Raw genomic sequence first — 21,490 nt, forward strand, 5'->3', positions numbered from 1 at the left:
CGGTAGTTGGAGACTATGATGCTATCGCAGTATAAATCAGACTTGTTCCCTTTTGACAGTGGAGCACCTATTTCTCGAACTTCTACTCTGCAACATGTCTCAATCCGAAGCACCCAAAGATCTGCCCGAGATGGAGTACCGCTTCATGGGCAAGAGTGGACTGCAAATCTCTGCCATTTCCCTCGGTGGTTGGCTCACATACGGCGGTCATGTCGGCGATGACAACACTTTCGCTTGTCTCAAAGCAGCATTTGATGCTGGGTAAGTCAGAGCATACGATACACATGTGTTATGTACACTGACTTTGTATCTGTTTCTCTGCAGTATCAACTTCTTCGATTGCGCTGAAGGATACGCAAAGGGCGAGTCTGAAAAGGTCATGGGTCGGGCGATCAAACACTTCAAGTGGAACAGGAACGATATTGTCGTCTCGACCAAGGTATTGCACGCTGGAACGGTCTTGGACCAGAGATGTATTAACTGTGATAGATCTACTGGGGTACCCACAACTCTGCCCTCCCCTCCCCACGCAACAAGATCAACAACCTTGGGCTATCGCGGAAGCATCTCATCGAAGCCACCGAAGCCTCGCTTGAACGACTACAGCTGAGCTACGTTGACATTCTGTACGCGCATCGTCCAGATCGCTACACACCCATCGAAGAAACAGTACGCGCCTTCAACTACCTCATCAACACGGGCAAAACCTTCTACTGGGGCACGTCCGAATGGCTCGCCTCTGAGATCGAAGAGGCATGGGCTGTAGCCGACCGTCTCGGACTCATCGGCCCCATTGTCGAACAGCCCGGCTACTCACTCCTCCGCCCTCAGAAGGTAGACCAAGAGTTCAAAGACGCAGGCCTCTACACCCGCCGCGGTCTCGGTCTCACCATCTTCTCTCCCCTCCAAGGCGGTCTCCTCACAGGAAAATACGTCGACGGCGTGCCAGAAGATTCGCGTCTCCGCGTATCAGACGACCCATACATTCAGTCCGTCATGAAAGGCGTTGGTAGCGATGCGTGGAACGAGCAACAAGGCAAGATCAAGAAGCTCATGGATGTTGCGAAGAAGCTTGATACTGACGTTGCGACGCTGTCTATGGCGTGGGTGCTGTCTAACAAGAACGTGTCGAGTGCTATTACGGGTGCGTCGCGGCCGGAGCAGATTTATCAGACGGTCAAGGCGGTTGATGTTTATCGCAAGTTGACCAAGGAGAATTTGGAGGAGATTGAACAGGTTATGGGGAGTAAGCCCGAGGCGCTTACTATGAGGTTTGGATAGACTTTACATGCAGGAAGAGATTGTATGAACTCGTTTGGTGGATGCATATAGATCAGACCGTTCCAAGGTTTTAAGAAATCCATCTTATTGCATGTGCCGATGTCGTGTCAACAACACAACTAAAAGCAGACTATATTGAACCAGCTGTATTATCGCTCAACATGTATCGCAGTAAAAGCCTCTATCTGATTGTAAGGAATCCGTAAATGTATGAGCGAAACCACGCTGCGTTTCTTCCTCTAGGGCTCCATGAGGCTAGCTCGTCACATGTTCTCGCGTTCCAGTGCATGGTCCGTGCCACGTTTGCCTAACGCAACAGGCTACACCGTGCCGTCTGATGCGACGACTACAACACCTCACGCCTTCGCTCTTTCTTTTAATTGCGACTTCTCCAATTCATCACGTCCAACGTTGCCAAAGCACATCGTCCATCCGACCTTCAGTGTTTTGACGTCGTAAAGTTAGCGGCACGCGACGCTAGTCACCACACGCGAAGCGCGTAAAAGAAGTATACTATAACGCAATCATGGCTGGTAAAGAGGCGACAGTCTACATCCTAGATCTGGGGCGGTCAATGGGTGAAAAGAGACATGGTCGCGATCAGACAGACCTGGAATGGGCATTGGAGTATGTGTGGGACAAGATTACCACTACTGTAAGTCGACGTTCATTTGGAGATTTAGTATGTTCAATGCTCGTCAAGCTTCAATTACCGCTCAATGCCGTCATGTCTCGAAGGTTAATGGATGTGTAGGTCGCGTCAGGCAGAAAGACCGCGCTGATGAGCGTGATTGGCTGTCGGACAGATGAGACGGATCTTGCTGGGAACATGGAAGAAGGGGAAGGATACGAGAATATAAAAGTATTCTCAAATTTGAAGCAGTAAGCTGTCGGATAGGAATCATGCTGTATCTACTAACAGGTGCGAGGTATCTACTCGGCGACATTCGGATGCTGCAAGATCAACTCAAACCAAGCAAGACAGACAGCGGCGACTGTGAGTCACATGCATCTCTAGTTTTACTTCCTGCTAACCGTCACAGTGCTTTCCGCACTTGCGGTGGCCGTTTACATGATTGGCAATGCGACACAAGGTGCCAAAGGCAACCCATTGAAGTACGATCGCAGGGTGATCATTGTGACTGACGGTCGCGGTCAAATGGACACAAGCGATCTCGAAGAAATGGCGGCGAAGATCAAAGACCCGGCTGCTCCATTCGAGATCGTGTTGCTCGGTCTCGATTTTGATGACGAAGATGTGGGCTATAAAGAGGAGGGAAAGAACGCTGAAAAGGTATATGACACGATCGCCAAAGCGGACCATGATTGACCCAATCTAGGCAAAGAACGAAGCTATATTGAAAAGCTTTATAGATGACTGCGATGGCAACTTCGGCACACTTGCGACAGCCGTCGATCAACTTCATACACCGCGTCTCAAGGAAACCCGCCCTGTTCAGAGCTACAGAGGCTCGCTTACATTGGGAGATGCTAGCAAGTACGAGGCCACCATTACCATTGACGTCGAACGATATCCATGTACTATGATATCAAAGCCGCCCACAGCAAGTACGTTCGCAGTACGAACGGATCCGGGCGCATCGGGGCAGTCATCGGCGACTGTCGTGGGCGAAGACCAGCCGATGCCCGATCTGGCAGCAGTCCACAACCAGCGCGTCTACCAAGTGGACAACCTGGATGAGCCTGGTCTGAAGAACCCCGTTGAGCTCGACGAGCTAGAGCGCGGCTATGAATACGGCAGAACTGCAGTGCACATCTCAGAGTCCGATATGAATGTCGTCAAACTGGAAACCCAACAGTCTCTAGAATTGGTCGGCTTTGTAAAGATGGAGGAGTTTGAACGTTATCTCCCTTTGGGTCGTTCCAACTACATAGTGCCGCAGAAGGCCAACACCCAAGCACAGCTCGCTTTATCCTCGTTCATTCACGCTCTCTACGAAGCCGATTGCTATGCGATCGCAAGACTGGTGGCAAAAGACCTCAAACCTCCAGTGTTGCTGCTCCTTGTCCCCCGTATCGAGCTGGAGTGGGAGGCTCTAGTCGATGTTGAGCTACCTTTCGAGGAAGACATGAGACGGTACAAGTTCCCACCGTTAGACCGAAAGCTCACAGTCAGTGGCAAAACTATCACAGAGCATAGAGACTTGCCTACCGACAAGCTCCTTGACGCAATGAGCGATTATGTCGACGCAATGGATCTATCGGCATTTGGCCGCGACGAGGAGGGTAACCCAGAGGAATACGCGAAACCAGAGGATACGTTCTCACCCCTTGTCCACCGCATTGGGCATGTAATCAAGTGGCGAGCGACGCATCCCGACCCTACGCTGCCTATTCCCGACCCACCCGAGATCCTAATGAAGTACTCCGCGCCACCAGCAGAGCTCCTCGCCGCATCGGAAAAGCAACTGAAGAGGTTGATGGAAGCAGCAGATGTCAAGAAAGTCCCACCAAAGGTCAAAGGCCGAGGAAAACGCCAGCGTGGAGATCGCGACAAGCCCCTCTCCGGTCTCGATGTTGACGCACTCCTCGGCAACCCCAAGCGAGTCAAGATCGAAACCAACAACCTCATACCCTCGTTCAAGCAAGCCCTTGCCGCGTCTGACGACATGGAGGCTATCCAAGAAGCCGTGGACGACGTTGCAAAGGAGATTCGCAACCTCATCAGCAACAGCGTGGGCGATAATGCTTATGGACGGGCACTTGAAGCTATTCGCGTCATGCGCGAAGAGCTTATCGAGCTCGAGGAACCAGACATATACAATCCCTTCATCAGGCAATTGAAGGAAGATATACTTGGTGGAAAGCTCAACGGGAATCGTCGCGATATGTGGTGGAAGATCAAGGGTAGCAAGTATGGACTTGTGGATTTGAACAGGTGCCACACTAGCGCTGTGACTGAGGATGAAGCGAGGAGATTCTACGAGATCTAAGGGGACTGAACTGTCGAAATGCACAAGGCGGCCTGAAATAGATGAACAGGCTCCAATGACCGGTTGCGATATTATGCCACACTCAACCGCCTATAGCGAGACCGTCGATCGCCTTGCGCCCTCGTGATGGGAACCATGTGGGATTGCGAATTGCTTTTTTCCGTAGGTCAAAGCAAGTTCAGTACTACAATACTGCCTCTCGGATGTAGCGAGATCACTGTAGCATGATCGTATGCACAAATGTATTTGTGTCTTGTAGTGGTGACTTTGTTTGCTGCTGCAGCACGTACATGTCTTGTTGCGGATGACTCTCGGCTAACGCACCTGTTCCGTCCGAGCTTCCTCCGTGCCTCCTTCCATGGCTCTTCTGCACCAGACACCCCGACACCGCTCATCAGGCCTTCGTCATGTTCAACCGCAGCATTAACCGTTTCAAATGTGTAAGCCACCCGTCGCCACTATGATAGTTTCCGCGCGCGAATAGACCAGGCGCAGCCAAGGGCATGATAAGTCGGTCGCGCGATGCGGCTGGCTGCCGTTGTGGTCGCGACACTCCCGTGCGAGCACCGGGGACCGACTGACATCAGATGATGAGCCTCTAACGTGTGCAACCCCTGCCAGCTGACGGTTACAGCTCAGCCCTAGGAAGATGCAGCTCAGCTACGACGCCAGAGCGGCCATTCCGAGAATGCTGACCGGTCTTTTGTAAAACCATCTATGATACCTATTCCACAGTGCAGACCCTTATCTTCTTCAAACATGCAACTACAGACTCTCAAACTACTGAGACATGATCCAGCCAAGCGCTCTATGTGCCAATCCGATCTTTGACGCCTCCAACAACTGCCAACATGGATCCTCAAACTCCGCAATACTCATATTTACCTGCATCGCCAGACATTCGCATATCCCGACCAGATTATGCCTCTTTACCTTCGCGAACAAGCGACGAGTCCACCGACAGCAGGCGCGGGACGCCATCAAGATACAGCGAAAGCGTTAACGACCCAGGCCTAGGTATCCAAATGGAGCCCATGCCATCACCCAAATCACCAGGCTCTACGTATTGGCGGCAGGATACGCCTAATGCGAAGGCTGGTGCTTTTTCTCCTTCTACCTACTCTCCAGGGCCACGACCACCATACTCCAGAACACCAGATACGCTGTATTCGTTTGGATCGGGTATCTCGAGAGCGCGAACAGATCCTATGACCGAGAGGTTGATAGCACACCGAGCGACGCAGTCAACTCAATGGCGAGTAAACTGGCGTGGGCCAGCACTCATGGTGTTTGCTTTCATCATGGGCATCGTGTTTGCGCTTCTTCAACACCTCTTGTATACTTTCTTGCATCACCAGCGAGAAGATGACGAGGACAAGAAGTTTCGCTGGGTTCTGTATGGGCGCGCACTTGCCTATCTATCGAAGCTTGCTTTCGGCGGATGTGTGGTTCTGGTCTTTCGTCAGCGCATGTGGAGAGCGTTTAGGAACCAGGCTTTCACAGTGCTGTCTATCGACCAGATCTTCGGGGCTACGGAAGATCCATCAATCTTTGGCAATTGGGAGGCCCTTTCTAGTGCACCGTTCCTGTGCGCTATTGCCTTGGTGAGTAATTATCCCCGCAACAATTGTATGCGAAACATGACTAACCGGGGACGTCTGCCTGCAGGTCATCTGGCTGGTCCCGTTGGCAACAATCATCTTCTCGCCCGGTGCGCTTACCTTCGGAACCTATCTCGACAGCGAGACAATCGATCTTAACGTTTCCACGCTGAACTTCTCGATGGAGTCCACAAAAGACTGGCGGCATCCGGTGAGGTTGGCCGACGGAAGCAACAAGAGATCGATGATGTATTACAATACCACAGATTTATCTGGTACTGCACCAGGGTGGTTTGACTACTACGATCAGCCTTCGGCGGAGTTAAGACGTGTTGCTCTTCTGCTGGCTTATAGCAACGTGGACCGACCCAACATTAGGCAAGATGCTCGGCAAGACGCTTGTGGAGGGCGATACAATTGCATGTACGAACAAAGCTTTGTTGGGCCGAGCTACCAATGCGAAGAAATAGCAAGTGGTGCAGATGACGATGAGAGACTAACGGAATTGGGTGCGCCCTTCAACATGAGCATTTTGGCACCGCGAGGCCGCTTCGTTTACTACGCCGACGTCGACGAGGGCGAATATGCCCGCCCACAAGCCGACAACTTCCGCAAAGGTTCGGGTGGTATACCTGATGGTGACATTCCAGTCGACCTGGGTGTCTTCAAGTCAGAACCTGCGCTCTGGATTGGCTATGCGTTCAATTCCACAGTAAAGCTCGCGGAAGACGACCCTCTTGCAAAGAACTGGACACATCGCTATGATGCGCGAATCATGCGCTGCATACATATGGAGACTAAGTATACAGTTAGCTGGAACTTCACTGAACCCTTCTTCAATTCCACGGTCAAGCTAGAACCGCAGAGGCTCATTGTAGACACCAGCTTTCCGCGGGGCGTCGACGGCAAGATCAACTACACCCTCGATCCGGGACCAGCGGAAAACTACATCAGCCCTCGGAGCGATGTGGGCCTCTACAAGAAAACGGCCGCATACCATGCTGTCGGCGACATGTTCAGGGACTTTCTTCGTGGGCACGTCGATCTCGAACCGCCATTACCCGGACCTTACTACGCACAAGTTTATTCTGATGTCACAAAGACACGACTAGTCGAGAAGAACAGCGAGCCTAAGCAAAACCTAAAGGATGAGATCGAGACTTTCTACTCAGACATGGTTCTGTCATTGCTATCAGCGCCAGAGATGTTAGCAGTCGCCGAAGAACAGCTCACAGTGAACCGCTCGCGACTCCAATCCTCATTCGTCTACGTCCCGGAACGGCTCTGGCAATGTTATGCGCCAGTCGTCTTCATCACACTCCTCATTCTCCTCTTCGGCGCTTTCACAATCTGGCAAGATGGGACGACGTTCTCGACAGGCTTCTCTCGCATTCTGGTTACCACACGAAATACCACCTTGGATGACATCAGTCGTGGCGCCTGTCTGGGTAACGACCCTTTCCCGCTGGAGGTGATGCATACTAGACTCAAGTTTGGTGTTCTTGCGAATAGCAACGATCCAGAGCACATGAGGGAACATGGGTATCAGGGGATTGGCGACTTCCAGAGTGTGAACCACTGTGCTTTTGGTGTTGCTTCGGAAATCGCACCTATTGTTAGAGGTGCGCCATATGCAGGCTTGACGAGGCGGCATAATGGAAAGATGTGAGTGGAGCTGAAGACAGAGGATGAATAGCTACTATGTGTGGTGTCGACTTGCTGCAAGCATGCGATGCATGCTATCACAAGTAATGTAGTAGAGCATTGAAGAGACTTAATTCCAACCACAGGCTTTTGGTAACAGCAGTGCAACGTCCTGCACCCGTTTCGGCTGGCGCAGCCTGTATCCACCGTATATGTATGTCTAGCGCTGATGCCGCGTCCTCGGAGAAATCAAGCCGGACGCCAGCCCGGGTAGTTAAGGCGTTCCAGATGGCAATGACTATTTGCTGTTTACGTACGTCGATGGATATAATGGTAAACCCAAACGAGATGGGTGGCTGCCAACAGATGCGGGTGGCTGCCCACGTGCCGCTCTTGTCGTTAGCGCGCTGGTCCTTCCCGTGCATCTGCCCAGTAGGCTCTCATCCATCTTATCTGAGTTTGCGACACGCGATGCCCCAACCTATTGTATGCGATGTCGTCTTCTAGAGCTCCCTGGAACGCGTCGGCCTCGACGCCCGTTACGTGACGGCTGAACCCACAAGTGGATAGTGTGGGGGCGGAAGGCTCCGCGGAAGCGTCGATCGACCCAGCCTCCTGAATCCGAGCACCATTGACGAACCGTCGCCCGAACATCGAAGTCGTATCAAGCTTATGGGCAGGTCTTGCAAAGCCTTGAAGTTTGCTGATATTACAACCGGAGAAAAACAAGGTAATGGGCTACTATCATGGCTGTTACTCACACAAGTGCGTCAACCTGCCGCGCACATTGTTGTTCGATGCTGTCTCAAGGTCTCCCAGCTATGACCATGCGCAAGGCTCAAAGGCATGCTCAGCACGGATTTGGTGGAGGTAAAGCACGAGGCGACCTGCAGGGGAATCATTGAGCATGCATTGGCGCAGCCACAACCGGGCAATGCTGAGACGTGAGTGAACCTCGCCCCTTTGCTGTACCGCAGTAGGCTCACTGGAATATAAGCCTTAATCCGACTGCTCTTGCCATGCAATCAGTAATCAGGCCGCAGAGACAATGGAAGGACTTTCGATCGCGGCGAACGGTACGTTCGATGAACGATTTCGTCATCTTCTACTAATGGCGTCCAGGCCTCGCTGTCATATCTGTAGCTTTCCAACTTACCGAAGCCTGCATCAAACTTTACACGTTTTGGGAGACAGTCGAAGATGCTCCTCGGGAGATCATTGCCATCAAGGAAGATCTACGCTTCCTCATCTCAGTCTTCCAGAAAGTCGAATCCCATGGCAACAGTCTTGGTGGTTGTCTAGCAGAAGGTGTACAACACTGCCGAGCCAAGATTGCAGTAAGTGTACCGATTTCGGCACGCAAGCTACTACTGATCATTTCAGGATCTGACACTCATTGTCGAAAGATTCGATGGCGGACTTTCATCGCTGTCGCGAAGGCAACGAGTCCGTACAGCTTTCAAAGCTGCGCTTCACAGCAAACATATCCAACGGTTCCGTGACTCTTTGAATGACACGAAGTCGACACTCACACTAGCTATGGCCCACGAAAGGTACGACTCGATCCTATGCATGCCATTAGCGGTTCGCTGACCATGCATACTTAGCGTGATTCAAGCTCGCTCTTCTCGTCTTTCGACAAGATTGAAAGTATTTGGAGAGATCGAAGGACATGGTGCTTCTAAACCCGTCCGGAAAGGCCCACTTTGTTTGCCTGGGATCGAGGACGCGTCTAGTTGGACACCAGTGCAAAGTATCCCCTCAAAATTTGTTGGCCAGCGTTCCCTCCGTCGAATGACGTCTTCCTTCACGACAAACGCAATACAGCCTTTGGGTAAAATGCTCACAGAGCGCAGCTCGATCGGTTATGAGGTACAAGAGCTCATGTTGCACGCCATCGCACAAACTGCGGTCACCACCTTCGATCCGACATCGCTGGAGATCTATTCACAAGACGGCTATACGATCGATGAATGTGGACAGCTGCGGACCAAGACTTTTGTTTATGGGGAGAATCTGCGGTATCGCGTAAGACACCATGTCTCAACCATCCGCACTGCACTCGGATGTGCTTGGCTACGCACAACGACTATTCATCACGACAATAAGTCTTCCAAGAGACGTAGGAAGCCCCAGATCGTCAGGTCGCTGATATTATACCCTACAAGATGGCAACAGTACATGGGAATTCAGAGCGGCCTCGAAGCTGTCGTGGCATCCGGGGGGCGGAGCTGGCTCTTTAACTGTAACATAACAGTAACCTGCCCGGTTCCCGATGACTCGCTCATCTTCGAGCTCTGTCGCACCGGTCAAACCCGTGCTGTCGAAGCGCTTCTGGAGAAGGGAATGGCTAGCGTAGTAGACACGAGCCCCAAAGGATGGAAGCCACTGCACGTAAGACGCTACACATGTGTGGAGAACTCATTCAAGGATACTGACTTGGCCAGTTTGCCGCCGCTGCAGGTCACGTCGAGCTTTGCGCTTTGCTGATCAAGGGAGGGGCAGACAAGTCTGCACTTGTGTATGAAGGACCTTCTGATGCGATCTTGTGGGTCCCCAGTGTCAACTGACGGCACCGCTGCTAACGAAACTAGATCGCCCATATCGCTTTTCGTCGCATTTTGTACCGATGAGCACGCTGACATCAAGATCGCCATGCTCAGACTCTTCTGCGAATGCATTGACATCGCCGACGCCGACAGTGATGGCTGGACTGTACATGACTGGCTCAAGCGAGCGTATGCGAGAGAACGAGTTCCTATTTCGCGAAACAGTATTACGTGGCTACTTCACCTTACCGTGAACGAGGAGTATGTCGAATTCAGCGCGCGCAATATCTGGTCCGCCCTGCAACACGCGATGAGATCTGTTCTCAATCATTCCCGTCACAACAACTACATCCAGCAGATCCTCGGTCTTTCTCACGAGGAGCGTTCGGGGGTCAGCAAGAGACACCTGGACGCGATAGGTTCTTGGCTTGCTCTGCGTGCAAGCGGCCGAGTAGTGCTGCCAATGGTCGTGAACGCCGGCTCTTTCTTGCAGATGAAGGGCTTTGATTGGATGGAGGACAACCTCACACACAAGCAATTCCTGCAAGCATTGCCGAGTATCTACTCAGCTTGGTGCAACGCAGTATTGGACTGCATCGAGCAATTAAAAACGTATCTGCGGGAAGAGCTCGATCGCTACCTATGCCAACTTGGCATGACGCGACGGACTTTCGTCCATGCGCTGACTCAGACCAAACATGTCCCTCACGGCGCTGGAAAGTCATCAAGGACTGCATGCACGCACTGCGGAGACGACTATGGTCCATTTGCTGACGGACTGGTCGAACCTGCGCGCATAGCCGTCACAGAATGCGTCAAGTCCGGTCACAACTCGAACTGTGTCTGCGACACGATTCAAAAAGGCTCGACGATATTAGAAGAGCTTCAGGGCTATACCGGGATGCTTCAAACGGACGATACCGACGATGATACGCAATCGGATGACGAGTTCTCCGACGCCCAGCCTCACGTTTTCAACGATACCGACCTCCAGATCAACTGCACATCGAACATGTTCACCGACATCGCGACTTTGCTTTACAGCGCTCAAGGCCGGATCTGGCTCGGTGAACACTCAATCGGCGAGCGTCTATGCTCGACCTGCCTGCTACTCAAGGAGAAGTACATCGGCGAAGATGGTCTGTCTGCTGACTTTCCACCTATGCCGAGAAGTTTCGAAGGCCTGCGCGTCAAGTGGTGAGCGTGCGCAACCCATTGTAGATTAATTTTCAGACGCTTTCAATGACACATGTGTATATTTACATTGCTTTTCGTCGACTTTTGATGGCATGCTTTAGTTGAACACAACAGTCTTTTGACCGTTCAAAAACACCCTCTTCTCGCTCCACCACTTGACTGCCGCAGCCAAGACCTGGCTCTCGACATTGCTTCCCTCTTCGACCAACTCCTTGGGACTCAAGGCATGGTCGACCCTCGCAACGCGCTGTTCAATGATCGGTCCCTCGTCCAGATCCGCGGTGACGAAATGTGCGGTCGCACCAATGATCTTGACACCACGCTCGTAAGCCTGGTGGTAAGGTTTCGCGCCCTTGAATGAAGGCAAGAAAGAGTGATGAATGTTGATAATCTTGCCCGACATCTCCGTGCACAGGCGCGGTGAGAGGACCTGCATGTAGCGTGCCAGAACAACAAGATCGATATTATGTTGCTTGATGAGATCCAAAATCTGCGTCTCCTGCTTCTCCTTGGTGTCCTTGGTTACAGGCAGGTGATGGAACTCAATGCCGTTGTTCTTTGCCAGCTCCGCGAACTCGGGGTGGTTGGACACAATGATTGGGACTTCGACTTTGAGTTGGCCAGACTTGACGCGGAACAAGAGGTCGTTGAGGCAGTGTCCGATTTTGGATACCATGATGAGGACTTTGGGCTTGGAGTCTACCCGTTGGATCTGGTATGTCATGCTCATTTCCGAAGCGAGCTTCTTCATGCTCTCTTGCAGCGCGGACACATCTGCTGCATGGCCGAAATGTACACGCATGAAGAAGGTCTTGGAGTTTGGGTCGGAAAATTGCTGCAGATCGAGAATCGTGAGGTTTTCCTTGGCCAGCAGGCCCGTGACGGCATACACAATGCCTGCCTTATCCGGGCATGAGAGCGTGAGGTAGTGATCGTCGCCTGCCATTTTGGATGTTGAAATCCGTTCTGCGGAGCCGATTTGTTGAAGTCGCGGTACGGAGGTTGCTATGAATCGCCGGCTGCTCAATTGCAAAGATGACTGTTTTGTCGAAAATTTGGGAACTAGGTTTTGCCGGTTTCGGAAAGCGTCGTTTGGTGGGTTTATGGACGGCCGGGCCGTGATTGCGCGGGTTGATGTGGAGAGTGAACGTGTGCAGGTGCGCGCTGGTCGGAGAAACATGTCGATGACAATTGGATCTTTTTTTGTGAGATCTGAGCGCGGAATGGCGTTTTCTTGATGCCGTGCTTGACATCTGCGGCTTGGGTGTAGTTGCCGGAATCGGCCGGCGATCTAGCCTCGTCGCTTACCAGTTGAGCCACCAGTTCGTGGGGATGCCGGTACCAAACTTCAAGTTTCTGCTTGCATCGTGTGGAGAAAAGCACATATTGTGCCAACGGCGCATGAAATAAGATCAATGTGGCGGAGAAGGCAAGGCTCACCCGATCATGCCTCCTTCCGTCATCCTGCACCGAACGATGGTTCTGCCAACGTGGCCACCCACAGAATGCTCATATTGCTTTTGTATAATCGATATGCTTCTCCGCCTATCTAATTAGATCGATATCTTCATCCGCTCGAATGCATCCACGAACTCGGTGTAGTCCCAGACGTCTTCGTCTTCAACTTCAAGAACGAACCGCGAACCCGCATATTCATCTCTCGAGAGCCCAGGCGAAGGCACCATCTCGAGATGCACAATCCCACGCAGTCGCTCGTTCTCCCAAGGACACATTTGACTCATCCAACTAGCAACCAGATCGACACGCTGCTCTCTAGTTTTGTTGGCCACATCAAAGAAAGCAGGTTTCCAAACCTCCTCACGCGGTGGCTTCAGTGAGTACGTCAGCGTGTCTAGGTATGGGAAGTGCTCCAATATAGCCTCGCTGCTACGCAATATCTCAGGCCAAAACCTCCTCTTCCAGCAATAGCTGACGTGCTCGAGAGATTTGTCGAAGATGCCGCGAGGACTTGCTTCAGTCACAATGTGCCGTACCAAACACCGATTGGCGGAACCCACGTCGATGTTGCCCAGGGCCCAAAAGGAAAACACGTTGGACCCGTAGAAAACAGGGCTGCTTTCTGCGCGAAGCTGTCGACACGTCCTTATGAGTGCTACCGGAATCTGGCCGCTGCATAAGGGCTGTGGTTCAATCGGTCCTTCGCCGCCATGTCGGATGTTCAGCACTCTCATCACCGGCCGAACTGCGAAGGGGTCGCGCGAGTAGACGAGAACCGCGCCTTTGATGCGGAACGCGAACTCGTAGATCATGTCGCGAAGTTCGCGCGGTAAGTCTAGAAACCCAACTTTGGACGCATCTTCTTTCTGAGATGCCGCCCAGGTTATCGATGCGTTTGGCTGTCGTTATTAGCTTGGGGATAGTCCCGAGGTCAGGGGGTCGCAACGAAGGGCACGTACATTTGACGCCATCTTCGACCACCGTACGTGCGACAGACACAATCAAAATTCTGGAAATGAAAGTCAGAATATCTTACTACCAAAATGACGGACTTGCGACATGATATCCTTTAGGACAATGACACGCAGGATGCGTAGACTAACCAAATCGGATACGAAAGGGCGGGGCTCTGATCCTCGCTTTCCGTGTCATTCATCCGAATCAATAGTTTGCTTTGACTTTACGCGCGTACCGCACGCATACCTCCTGTGTAGGTTCTCACTTGCCAACAGAAGCGACGTTGTCATGGTCGCGGTCATCTTCCAATCCTACATATCATTGCGCATGTCCGGCCAACCCGCACTACGTCGGGCTCTACCAGCATTACAAGTCTGCGGCGAGAACGGAGGAGTATAAATTACGCATCGTTACTCTTGTTCTCTTTTTTTCTTCCCCTGAACAGTCTCTTCATTCAAATTTTCAAAAACCATATGGATGTCCATGTTTCAAAATATCGAGTCGAGCGTGCGATGTGCAGCTGACCTCCGGCCGGCAGCATTTTCATGGGGAGTAGCCTGCAACGCAAACTGGTCTATATAAGGCTTCGCAGCCTTGAAACTGTTCTCACTTCTATATTCTATCATTACTTCCAACAAAATCTCAAAATACACGGATGAACAGTCAATGTCCTCTTCGGCACCGAGTCGTTCAAAAGTCACGGTTCATCAACCCATGTTCTGTCTGCGCGACAAGAACATACGAGAAACCATGTTGAAAATCAAAAACAAGAGATTACACCGCGTGCTGCGCCCTGGTCCGCTGGTAGTTGATCGAATATCTAAATCTCGACCTTCGCTCGTCTTCCTCAACTCCTCTCCTTATCGACTTTGTTCTCCAAAACAAAACAAAAATATTAGCATGGGATGTGTCCGCCTTTCTCTGTCCCGAAAGGAGCGGTAGAGGACCCATGAGCATTGTCCCCGCTCTTGCGCAAAGGATAACCTCTGAGTCTTTACCACCAAAACTGGTAGATGACATATCCTCTCTGCTTTTCATTTTCCATTCTCACTTGGAACAAGATATCAAAACGAAACCAAGACCTGTACATGTTGTTCTGCACGCCGAGCCCGGGAGACTTTCCAAAATGGTGGATATAGTGGCTATGTTTTGTCTGAGCAACAAGAGAACATGAGAGCACATCAAAAACCGAAAATATGTTGGCCTCGCTATATGCTGCGCTGAGTGTCCACATCTGGTTCCTGGCATATATAAATCTCGCCTTTCGTGCACCTAGTTACTCCTCAAGTCCATCCTTCTTTTCTCTTGCTCCAAAAACGAGGGATCAAGCCTTTCATGTGTTCGGCCCTCGCTTTCCAAAAAAAGATCAGAAAGGAACCATGAGCACTGCCTTTGCCTCCCAAAACTACGTTGGATCGGGTACATGAGCACTGCTCTCTCTCTCTTCCACTGAAAGCCAACTTTCAACACATTACCTCCAAAAGTCTGTGAGCATGTCAACATGAGTGTCTGTCCTGCTCCTGTTCGGCTTCTACTCTATGATTGAGGTCTCCGACACGTGATATTCGAAAGCTCAGGTCATAAAAACTCGATGGAATGAGGTGGATGTGTTGCGGCGCCCCTTCGATCTTCTGATAGTGGAAATGAAGATAATAAAACCAATATCGGAAGCTTCATGAGAGCTTGTTCAAAGAACTCATATCTACATGCATGACGTTCTTTGTGGAGACCTGCCGTGCTATTCAAAATCGCGATTCCCACAATCCGATGACCTTTTCATGGAACTTCACCGAGGTTACCAGCTCGTTTGCGACAAGCGCCCTGAAAGGGTATATAAAGAGACATACGTTCACCATACCTCCTTCTTTCTTCCTACCTCAGCTTCAGAAGGAGGAGGTATTCAAAAAGAGAAAGCGAAATCGTATGGCGTTGGTCGACTTCCGGACTTTTGATTTGTACCCCACCATTTTAGGCATTGGTGATGATCAGCATCATCGTTTAGAAAGCATTGCAGCTCTGAGAATTCGATGTGTTATTGCTTCATTTGTTTTGAGCATTATATCTTCCGCCGACTATACGCCCAATACGCTTTCATGGGCAGCTTCCAGTCGACCTTCCTCAGATTCGCATCAAAGATGTCAAAGTCCACTCCTTGTAACCTATCCAGCCAGGACTGTGTTGCTATGCTCGGCATAAAGACACCGAATGCCTGTTCAACCTCCGCTAGTTGTGCTTCCTGCCCTGTGTTCATCTGCTGTGCGCTATACTGGTGTTCCTCCTCATTCTGGTGTTCGAAGTCGTGGCCGAGTGTGCCTTCGGATCGCAGCTTGGACAGCATCTCGCGCGCGGTGATGAGGTGGTCGTTCGCGCGTGTCGCGACTGTGAAGATGGCGTCGCGGAGACCGGGGGCCGAAGCGCCTTGTCGGAAGACGTCTTCTTCGCGGACGTTGGCTTCGGCCATTACGTCGAGTGGGAGGAGCACGGCGCCTTGTGTGGGTCCAGACTGCCCGGTCATAGAGTTGCTAGTGCCTAGTGGCTGTTGCGGTGGGAATGCGATGAGCGGGATGCCTCGTAGTACAGCTGCGATGCCCATGGCCTTGCCGATATGCGATGCGATGTGGTCGGTGGTGAGCGAAGCCTGAGGCAGCGCTGACAGCGTCAGATACAACATGGTCGAGTATGTATTCTCTGCATAGCTTTCCAGTGCGCTCAACGTGGGATACGGTGGGTTCCCTAGATATTGTTCTCTCGTGTTGATGATGCGGTGGAACCAGTTCTTGCTCAGTCGCGCCTTCCCACCAGATCGCTCATGCAGGTCCTCAGCTGCTTGTGCTAGCAGTATGGCGACTGGCTCTTTCGGAGGTGTGCCAGCCAATGCTTTCGTGACGGTATCTCTCCAGAATTGCATGCGCATCATGCCAATTGTGGGTGTGCTGGTAGTGTCGGCGACGCGGGCGACATCGACGTTGAAGGCGCGGATCGCGAGGTAGGCATCTCGGGAGGATTGCGGTATGAAGGTTTGGAGGACATGTGAGGGCGCATCATATGTTCTGCCGTTTCGTCAGTGTGCGACAGAAGAGAGTTGCCGTTATGAAGGTACCTGACTAGATTCGCGCAGTAAGCACGTGCGCGTGCAATCTCATCTTCTGAGGGGCGAGCAGCATTGTGCAGTCGTGGCGAGGTGTGAAATTGCCTCCGTCGTGGTCTTGGGTAGGTGTGTATGCGCCGGACAGGAGCTATGCGGAGCCTCGGAGGCGGCATTGAAAACTTTTGAGAAGACGAAAACTACTGTACAGAGCGAAGATGCATGGGAATCGAGCAGAGAATGAAACAAAATCGATCTACAGCCCTAGAAGATGCATGTGTTTGCGCAATCTGGGGGAGGCGCAATTGCTCGTAAGGCATAAAGAGTGCACGGCGACTGGTGGGTTGGATGACGCTATTACGTCGATCACCCGCAGTCGCCACGTGAAAGCGCGTCGACGCGACTGGACGAATTGGGCGCATGCGAGGAAAGCGCAACACCAACACGCACAACACAACACGATGGAGTCACCACACCCAGACGAGAGACCCGTCAAGAAGCGCCGATTCTTCATAGAAGACTCCTCCCCTCCTCAGCCGGAGTCGAAACCCATCGAACCTCCCCCTTCGTCGCCGCCACTACACGCCGCAGATACACCAGACGAAAGTAACGGCAATGAGGAGGCCGATTTCGGGAGTTTCGACGTGGGAATGCTCCAGGCAGTTGTTGGAGAACTCTCTCATACGGTACTGCAGAAGCTGAAAGACGTCAGTGGAAGCAATGTAGAACGAGGTATGCCAGTAAGTGTGAGGTTGTACTTGCATGGCTGACAAGGTGTAGCGATCAACCTTTACTTGGACGGCTCATGGAGCAAGATGCCCTCACCGTCCCCCGCACCCGTCTTCAAATCCGGTCGACAGCCCATTCAGATGACGATAGCGAAAACCCTCAATCGAACCGAATCCGAAATATCGAATGCGTCCACACCAGGTTCAGGCACCTCTACACCCACGATACTGCGAGAGATGCCCAGCAAGCGATATATCGGCTCATTCGGTGTCGTAGGCTTTGCTACCAAAAGCGGATCTGAGCTGAAGCACGACGAAAAGATACGCATCGAGCGCACCAAGCCACAACCCAAACTCAACAAGGCAAAGAAGGTCATCAAACTCTCAAAGCCAGATATCGTAGTCAGGTTCATGAATGAACGTGGTGCTGAAGTCGGCAGGTTGGACAATGATTCAGCAGCATGGGTATCTGTGCTCCTCGATCAGAAAGTGTGCTCTTTCGACGGCTCGGTTGTCTATACGCCCGACAAAATACGCACAGGCGATACCATATATCTACAGCTACGAGCCTTTTTCGTCCGCGCAGCATTCGATTCGCGTAAATTTGCCAAACCGGACAACAATCGAGAAATCAATCTGTTCGAAGAGAAGGAATCATCCGATGAGCGAGACCTTCGGTTACGCCAAGTTGGTCTTGTGAAGCTCTTCGATAACATCAACCTCCAACCGACCCGCGAAAATGAAGAGACGGCGAATCACAAGCGACAAGGCCTATTGCAGGCAGCAGAAAGCGAAGAGAAGAAAGGCGACAAGCCGAAGCCGAAGAACGGAACATCCTCCACGCCTGCGATGTCCACCAACCCCATATCCTCCCCGCCACCCGACGAAGCCGAAGAAGGAGAAGAGCTGGAACAAGATCAACTCGATTCACTGTACAAGAAGGCGCAGTCTTTTGACTTTGACACCCCAACCATGGAGCCAGCGAGCACCTTCCGCATGGACTTGCGCAAGTATCAGAAGCAGGCGCTCTTTTGGATGGTCAGCAAGGAAAGGAATGAGTCGATAGAGGACAAGGAGACCTCGATGCATCCCTTGTGGGAGGAATACCAGTGGCCAACTCACGATGTAGACAATCAGCCAATACCGACCATCGAAGACCAGACTATGTTCTACGTCAATCCGTACTCTGGCGAGCTCTCGCTTGAGTTCCCGAAACAAGAGCAGAACTGCCTTGGCGGTATACTCGCCGATGAGATGGGTCTGGGCAAGACCATTGAGATGCTCAGCTTGATCCATACAAATAGGACAGAAGTTGACGAGGATGCGTTGGCGACGCGGAAGGCTCTTCCCCGGTTGCAAAAGCTCAGTGCCGAAGTTGAGCCTGCGCCATACACCACACTCGTCATAGCACCCATGTCATTGCTGGCACAATGGCACAGCGAAGCCGAAAAGGCGTCCAAAGAAGGTACACTGAAGGCCATGCTCTATTATGGCTCGGAGAAGGCTGTAAACCTTCAGAAGCTGTGTTGCGCATCAAACGGAGCTAATGCGCCCAACGTTATCATCACGAGCTACGGCACAGTTCTATCAGAGTACAACCAGGTGGTTAACCAAGAAGGGAACCGTGGCTCGCATGGTGGCATCTTCTCGCTGGAGTACTTCCGCATCATCCTTGACGAAGCGCACTACATCAAAAACCGGCAGTCGAAAACGGCGAAAGCATGTTACGAGCTCAGTGCAAAACACCGATGGGCGCTCACAGGAACACCCATCGTGAACCGCTTGGAAGATCTATTCAGTCTGGTTCGTTTCCTCAAGGTCGAGCCATGGGCGAACTTCTCTTTCTGGAAGACATTCATCACCGTACCATTCGAATCCGGCGACTTTGTGCGTGCCTTGAACGTAGTCCAGACTGTACTAGAGCCACTGGTGCTTCGTCGAACGAAGGACATGAAGACTCCCGACGGTGAAGCTTTGGTACCACTGCCCCCACGGACGATCGAAGTTGAGAAGATCGTGTTGTCACAGGACGAGCGGGATGTGTACGACCACATCTTTTTGCGCGCAAAGAGTTTAGTCAACGCTAATGCAGAGGCCGGCACACTGATGAAGTCCTATACAACCATCTTCGCGCAAATTCTACGACTACGCCAATCATGCTGCCATCCTGTACTGACACGCAATCGCAACCTTGTCGCTGACGAAGAAGACGCCTCGTTAGCATCGGATCTTGCCAATGGATTGGCGGATGATATGGATCTCTCCTCTCTGATTGAGCGTTTCACTGCCGAGGGCGACCAAGATGTCAACAGGTTCGGCGCACATGTCTTGAAACAGATCCAAGACGAATCTGCGGCCGAATGTCCAATCTGCTCCGAAGAACCCATGATCGAGCAAGCAGTCACCGGCTGCTGGCACTCAGCCTGCAAGGAGTGCTTACTAAGTTATATAGCCCATCAGCGCGACAAAAACGAGATACCGCGCTGTTGGAACTGCCGCGAACCCATCAACGCGCGCGACGTCTTTGAAGTCATCCGGCATGACCACGCCCCCGAAAACGAAGACAACCACGCTTTCCGCGCCGCCGACACACCACCTACCTCCACGCAAACACCGCGCATCAGCCTTCGTCGCATCGGAGTCACTGGCTCAGCGAAGACCCAAGCCCTCTTAGGTCATCTCAAGAAAACCCGCAAAGAAGAGAAGGGCGCGAAAACAGTCGTCTTCTCACAATTCACATCCTTCCTCGACCTCATCGAACCAGCTCTAACCCGCGACCACATCCCCTTCCTCCGCTTCGACGGCTCCATCAGCCAGAAAGTGCGCGCCCAGATCCTCACCGAATTCACCACATCCCCAAAACCATACGTCTTGCTCCTCAGTCTGAGAGCAGGTGGTGTAGGTCTGAACTTGACCTGTGCAAACAAAGTCTTCATGATGGACCCTTGGTGGAGTTTTGCCGTCGAGGCCCAGGCTATCGATCGTGTGCATCGTATGGGTCAGGAGAGGGAGGTTAAGGTAATACGGTTTTGTGTGGAGGGGAGCATTGAGGAGAAGATGCTTAGGATACAGGAGAGGAAGAAGTTTATGTAAGTGAAACGAGAGATTGGTTGGGTATGAAGGGTGGGTGCTAACGTGTTGCAGTGCGAGTTCGCTGGGTATGATGAGTGATGAGGAGAAGAGGGTGCAGAGGATTGAGGATATCAAGGAGTTGTTGAGTTAGATGGAAGCGGTCTGGCGGCTGTTGGCAGGGTACTGAGTGAGTCGATGATTATATGCGATATACCCTTGATCGGTATGACTACGACATAGAATAGCAATTCATGACTGCATAGTGTCTCCACCGCTAGATGATTGTGGGCTACGGAGTGGTCGACTTCCACGCTCCTGCCTCATCGTGCCTTCCGAAAGCTCCCACAACCCTCCCGGCTACGCCTGCCACAACCATAAGCGACTGCCACAACACACCAAGATGACGCGTAGCAGCTTCCGCATCAAACCATGGCGTTTCCGCATCGCCGCACACACACTTCCTACAATATTGCGTGCTACTGGCATCCACATATGCCGTCAAATCCCCTTTCATCCCATCAAACACCATCTCCCGGGCATGTCGTCTAATGGTAGGACGCTTGAGCACAGTACACCACCTTCTCTCCCCAACAATGAAAATTGTTGGCTCCACTGGCGATTCAACTCGTTGGCTCTCTCCATCAATGCAAATTTTTGGCTCATTCCATTCGCCACCACTTCCCACTGATTAACTTCTTTGGTTACAAGAAATGCGGGTTCGATTCTCGCCATGTCCATCATGATTTTTTGTTCCGCTCAATGTCCGTTGCTATAGCTTTAGCCATCCTTGAATCGCTCACCAACGACTATCAAGGGCATGTTGTCTAATGGTAAGATACTCACCTAGACGACTAGGGCGTATCCATCGTTTTCCTTTGGGTATTGCAGAGGAATGCGGGTTCGAGTCTCGCCATGTCGAATCATTTTTGCTGTTCGTGATGGCCCAATAGTTTCGTTTTGGATT

General features: G+C 51.8%; 9 protein-coding genes across 9 annotated transcripts; 6 read left to right on the forward strand and 3 right to left on the reverse strand.

Moving 5' to 3' along the window:
* Positions 1 to 94: 94 nt before the first annotated feature.
* J4E79_011566 (uncharacterized protein) lies at positions 95 to 1,281 on the forward strand (the record flags this gene model as incomplete). The annotated part of the gene is made up of 3 exons (XM_049360395.1): positions 95 to 261; positions 325 to 439; positions 490 to 1,281. The coding sequence occupies 3 exons, from the start codon at positions 95 to 97 to the stop codon at positions 1,279 to 1,281; spliced, it is 1,074 nt and encodes a 357-aa protein (XP_049205156.1).
* Positions 1,282 to 1,807: 526 nt separating this feature from the next.
* On the forward strand, positions 1,808 to 4,235 carry KU80 (ATP-dependent DNA helicase II subunit 2; the record flags this gene model as incomplete). The annotated part of the gene is made up of 5 exons (XM_049360396.1): positions 1,808 to 1,936; positions 2,036 to 2,163; positions 2,211 to 2,278; positions 2,325 to 2,575; positions 2,622 to 4,235. The coding sequence occupies 5 exons, from the start codon at positions 1,808 to 1,810 to the stop codon at positions 4,233 to 4,235; spliced, it is 2,190 nt and encodes a 729-aa protein (XP_049205157.1).
* Positions 4,236 to 5,704: 1,469 nt separating this feature from the next.
* J4E79_011568 (uncharacterized protein) lies at positions 5,705 to 7,505 on the forward strand (the record flags this gene model as incomplete). The annotated part of the gene is made up of 2 exons (XM_049360397.1): positions 5,705 to 5,839; positions 5,904 to 7,505. 2 exons carry the CDS (start codon positions 5,705 to 5,707, stop codon positions 7,503 to 7,505), a joined length of 1,737 nt encoding a protein of 578 aa, XP_049205158.1.
* A 1,023-nt stretch (positions 7,506 to 8,528) lies between these two features.
* Positions 8,529 to 8,990, forward strand: J4E79_011569 (uncharacterized protein; the record flags this gene model as incomplete). Its single annotated transcript, XM_049360398.1, has 3 exons — positions 8,529 to 8,556; positions 8,603 to 8,817; positions 8,937 to 8,990. The coding sequence occupies 3 exons, from the start codon at positions 8,529 to 8,531 to the stop codon at positions 8,988 to 8,990; spliced, it is 297 nt and encodes a 98-aa protein (XP_049205159.1).
* Positions 8,991 to 10,135: 1,145 nt separating this feature from the next.
* Positions 10,136 to 11,230, forward strand: J4E79_011570 (uncharacterized protein; the record flags this gene model as incomplete). The annotated part of the gene is made up of 1 exon (XM_049360399.1): positions 10,136 to 11,230. One exon carries the CDS (start codon positions 10,136 to 10,138, stop codon positions 11,228 to 11,230), a length of 1,095 nt encoding a protein of 364 aa, XP_049205160.1.
* A 93-nt stretch (positions 11,231 to 11,323) lies between these two features.
* J4E79_011571 (uncharacterized protein) lies at positions 11,324 to 12,172 on the reverse strand (the record flags this gene model as incomplete). The annotated part of the gene is made up of 1 exon (XM_049360400.1): positions 11,324 to 12,172. The coding sequence occupies one exon, from the start codon at positions 12,170 to 12,172 to the stop codon at positions 11,324 to 11,326; it is 849 nt and encodes a 282-aa protein (XP_049205161.1).
* A 607-nt stretch (positions 12,173 to 12,779) lies between these two features.
* Positions 12,780 to 13,496, reverse strand: J4E79_011572 (uncharacterized protein; the record flags this gene model as incomplete). Its single annotated transcript, XM_049360401.1, has 1 exon — positions 12,780 to 13,496. One exon carries the CDS (start codon positions 13,494 to 13,496, stop codon positions 12,780 to 12,782), a length of 717 nt encoding a protein of 238 aa, XP_049205162.1.
* A 2,201-nt stretch (positions 13,497 to 15,697) lies between these two features.
* Positions 15,698 to 16,902, reverse strand: J4E79_011573 (uncharacterized protein; the record flags this gene model as incomplete). Its single annotated transcript, XM_049360402.1, has 2 exons — positions 15,698 to 16,691; positions 16,742 to 16,902. 2 exons carry the CDS (start codon positions 16,900 to 16,902, stop codon positions 15,698 to 15,700), a joined length of 1,155 nt encoding a protein of 384 aa, XP_049205163.1.
* A 285-nt stretch (positions 16,903 to 17,187) lies between these two features.
* On the forward strand, positions 17,188 to 20,677 carry J4E79_011574 (uncharacterized protein; the record flags this gene model as incomplete). Its single annotated transcript, XM_049360403.1, has 3 exons — positions 17,188 to 17,458; positions 17,507 to 20,543; positions 20,599 to 20,677. 3 exons carry the CDS (start codon positions 17,188 to 17,190, stop codon positions 20,675 to 20,677), a joined length of 3,387 nt encoding a protein of 1,128 aa, XP_049205164.1.
* Positions 20,678 to 21,490: the final 813 nt, after the last annotated feature.

This window comes from Alternaria viburni, assembly GCF_023758015.1.
Source record: "Alternaria viburni strain BMP 2772 chromosome Unknown scaffold_44, whole genome shotgun sequence".
NCBI lineage: Eukaryota > Fungi > Ascomycota > Dothideomycetes > Pleosporales > Pleosporaceae > Alternaria > Alternaria viburni.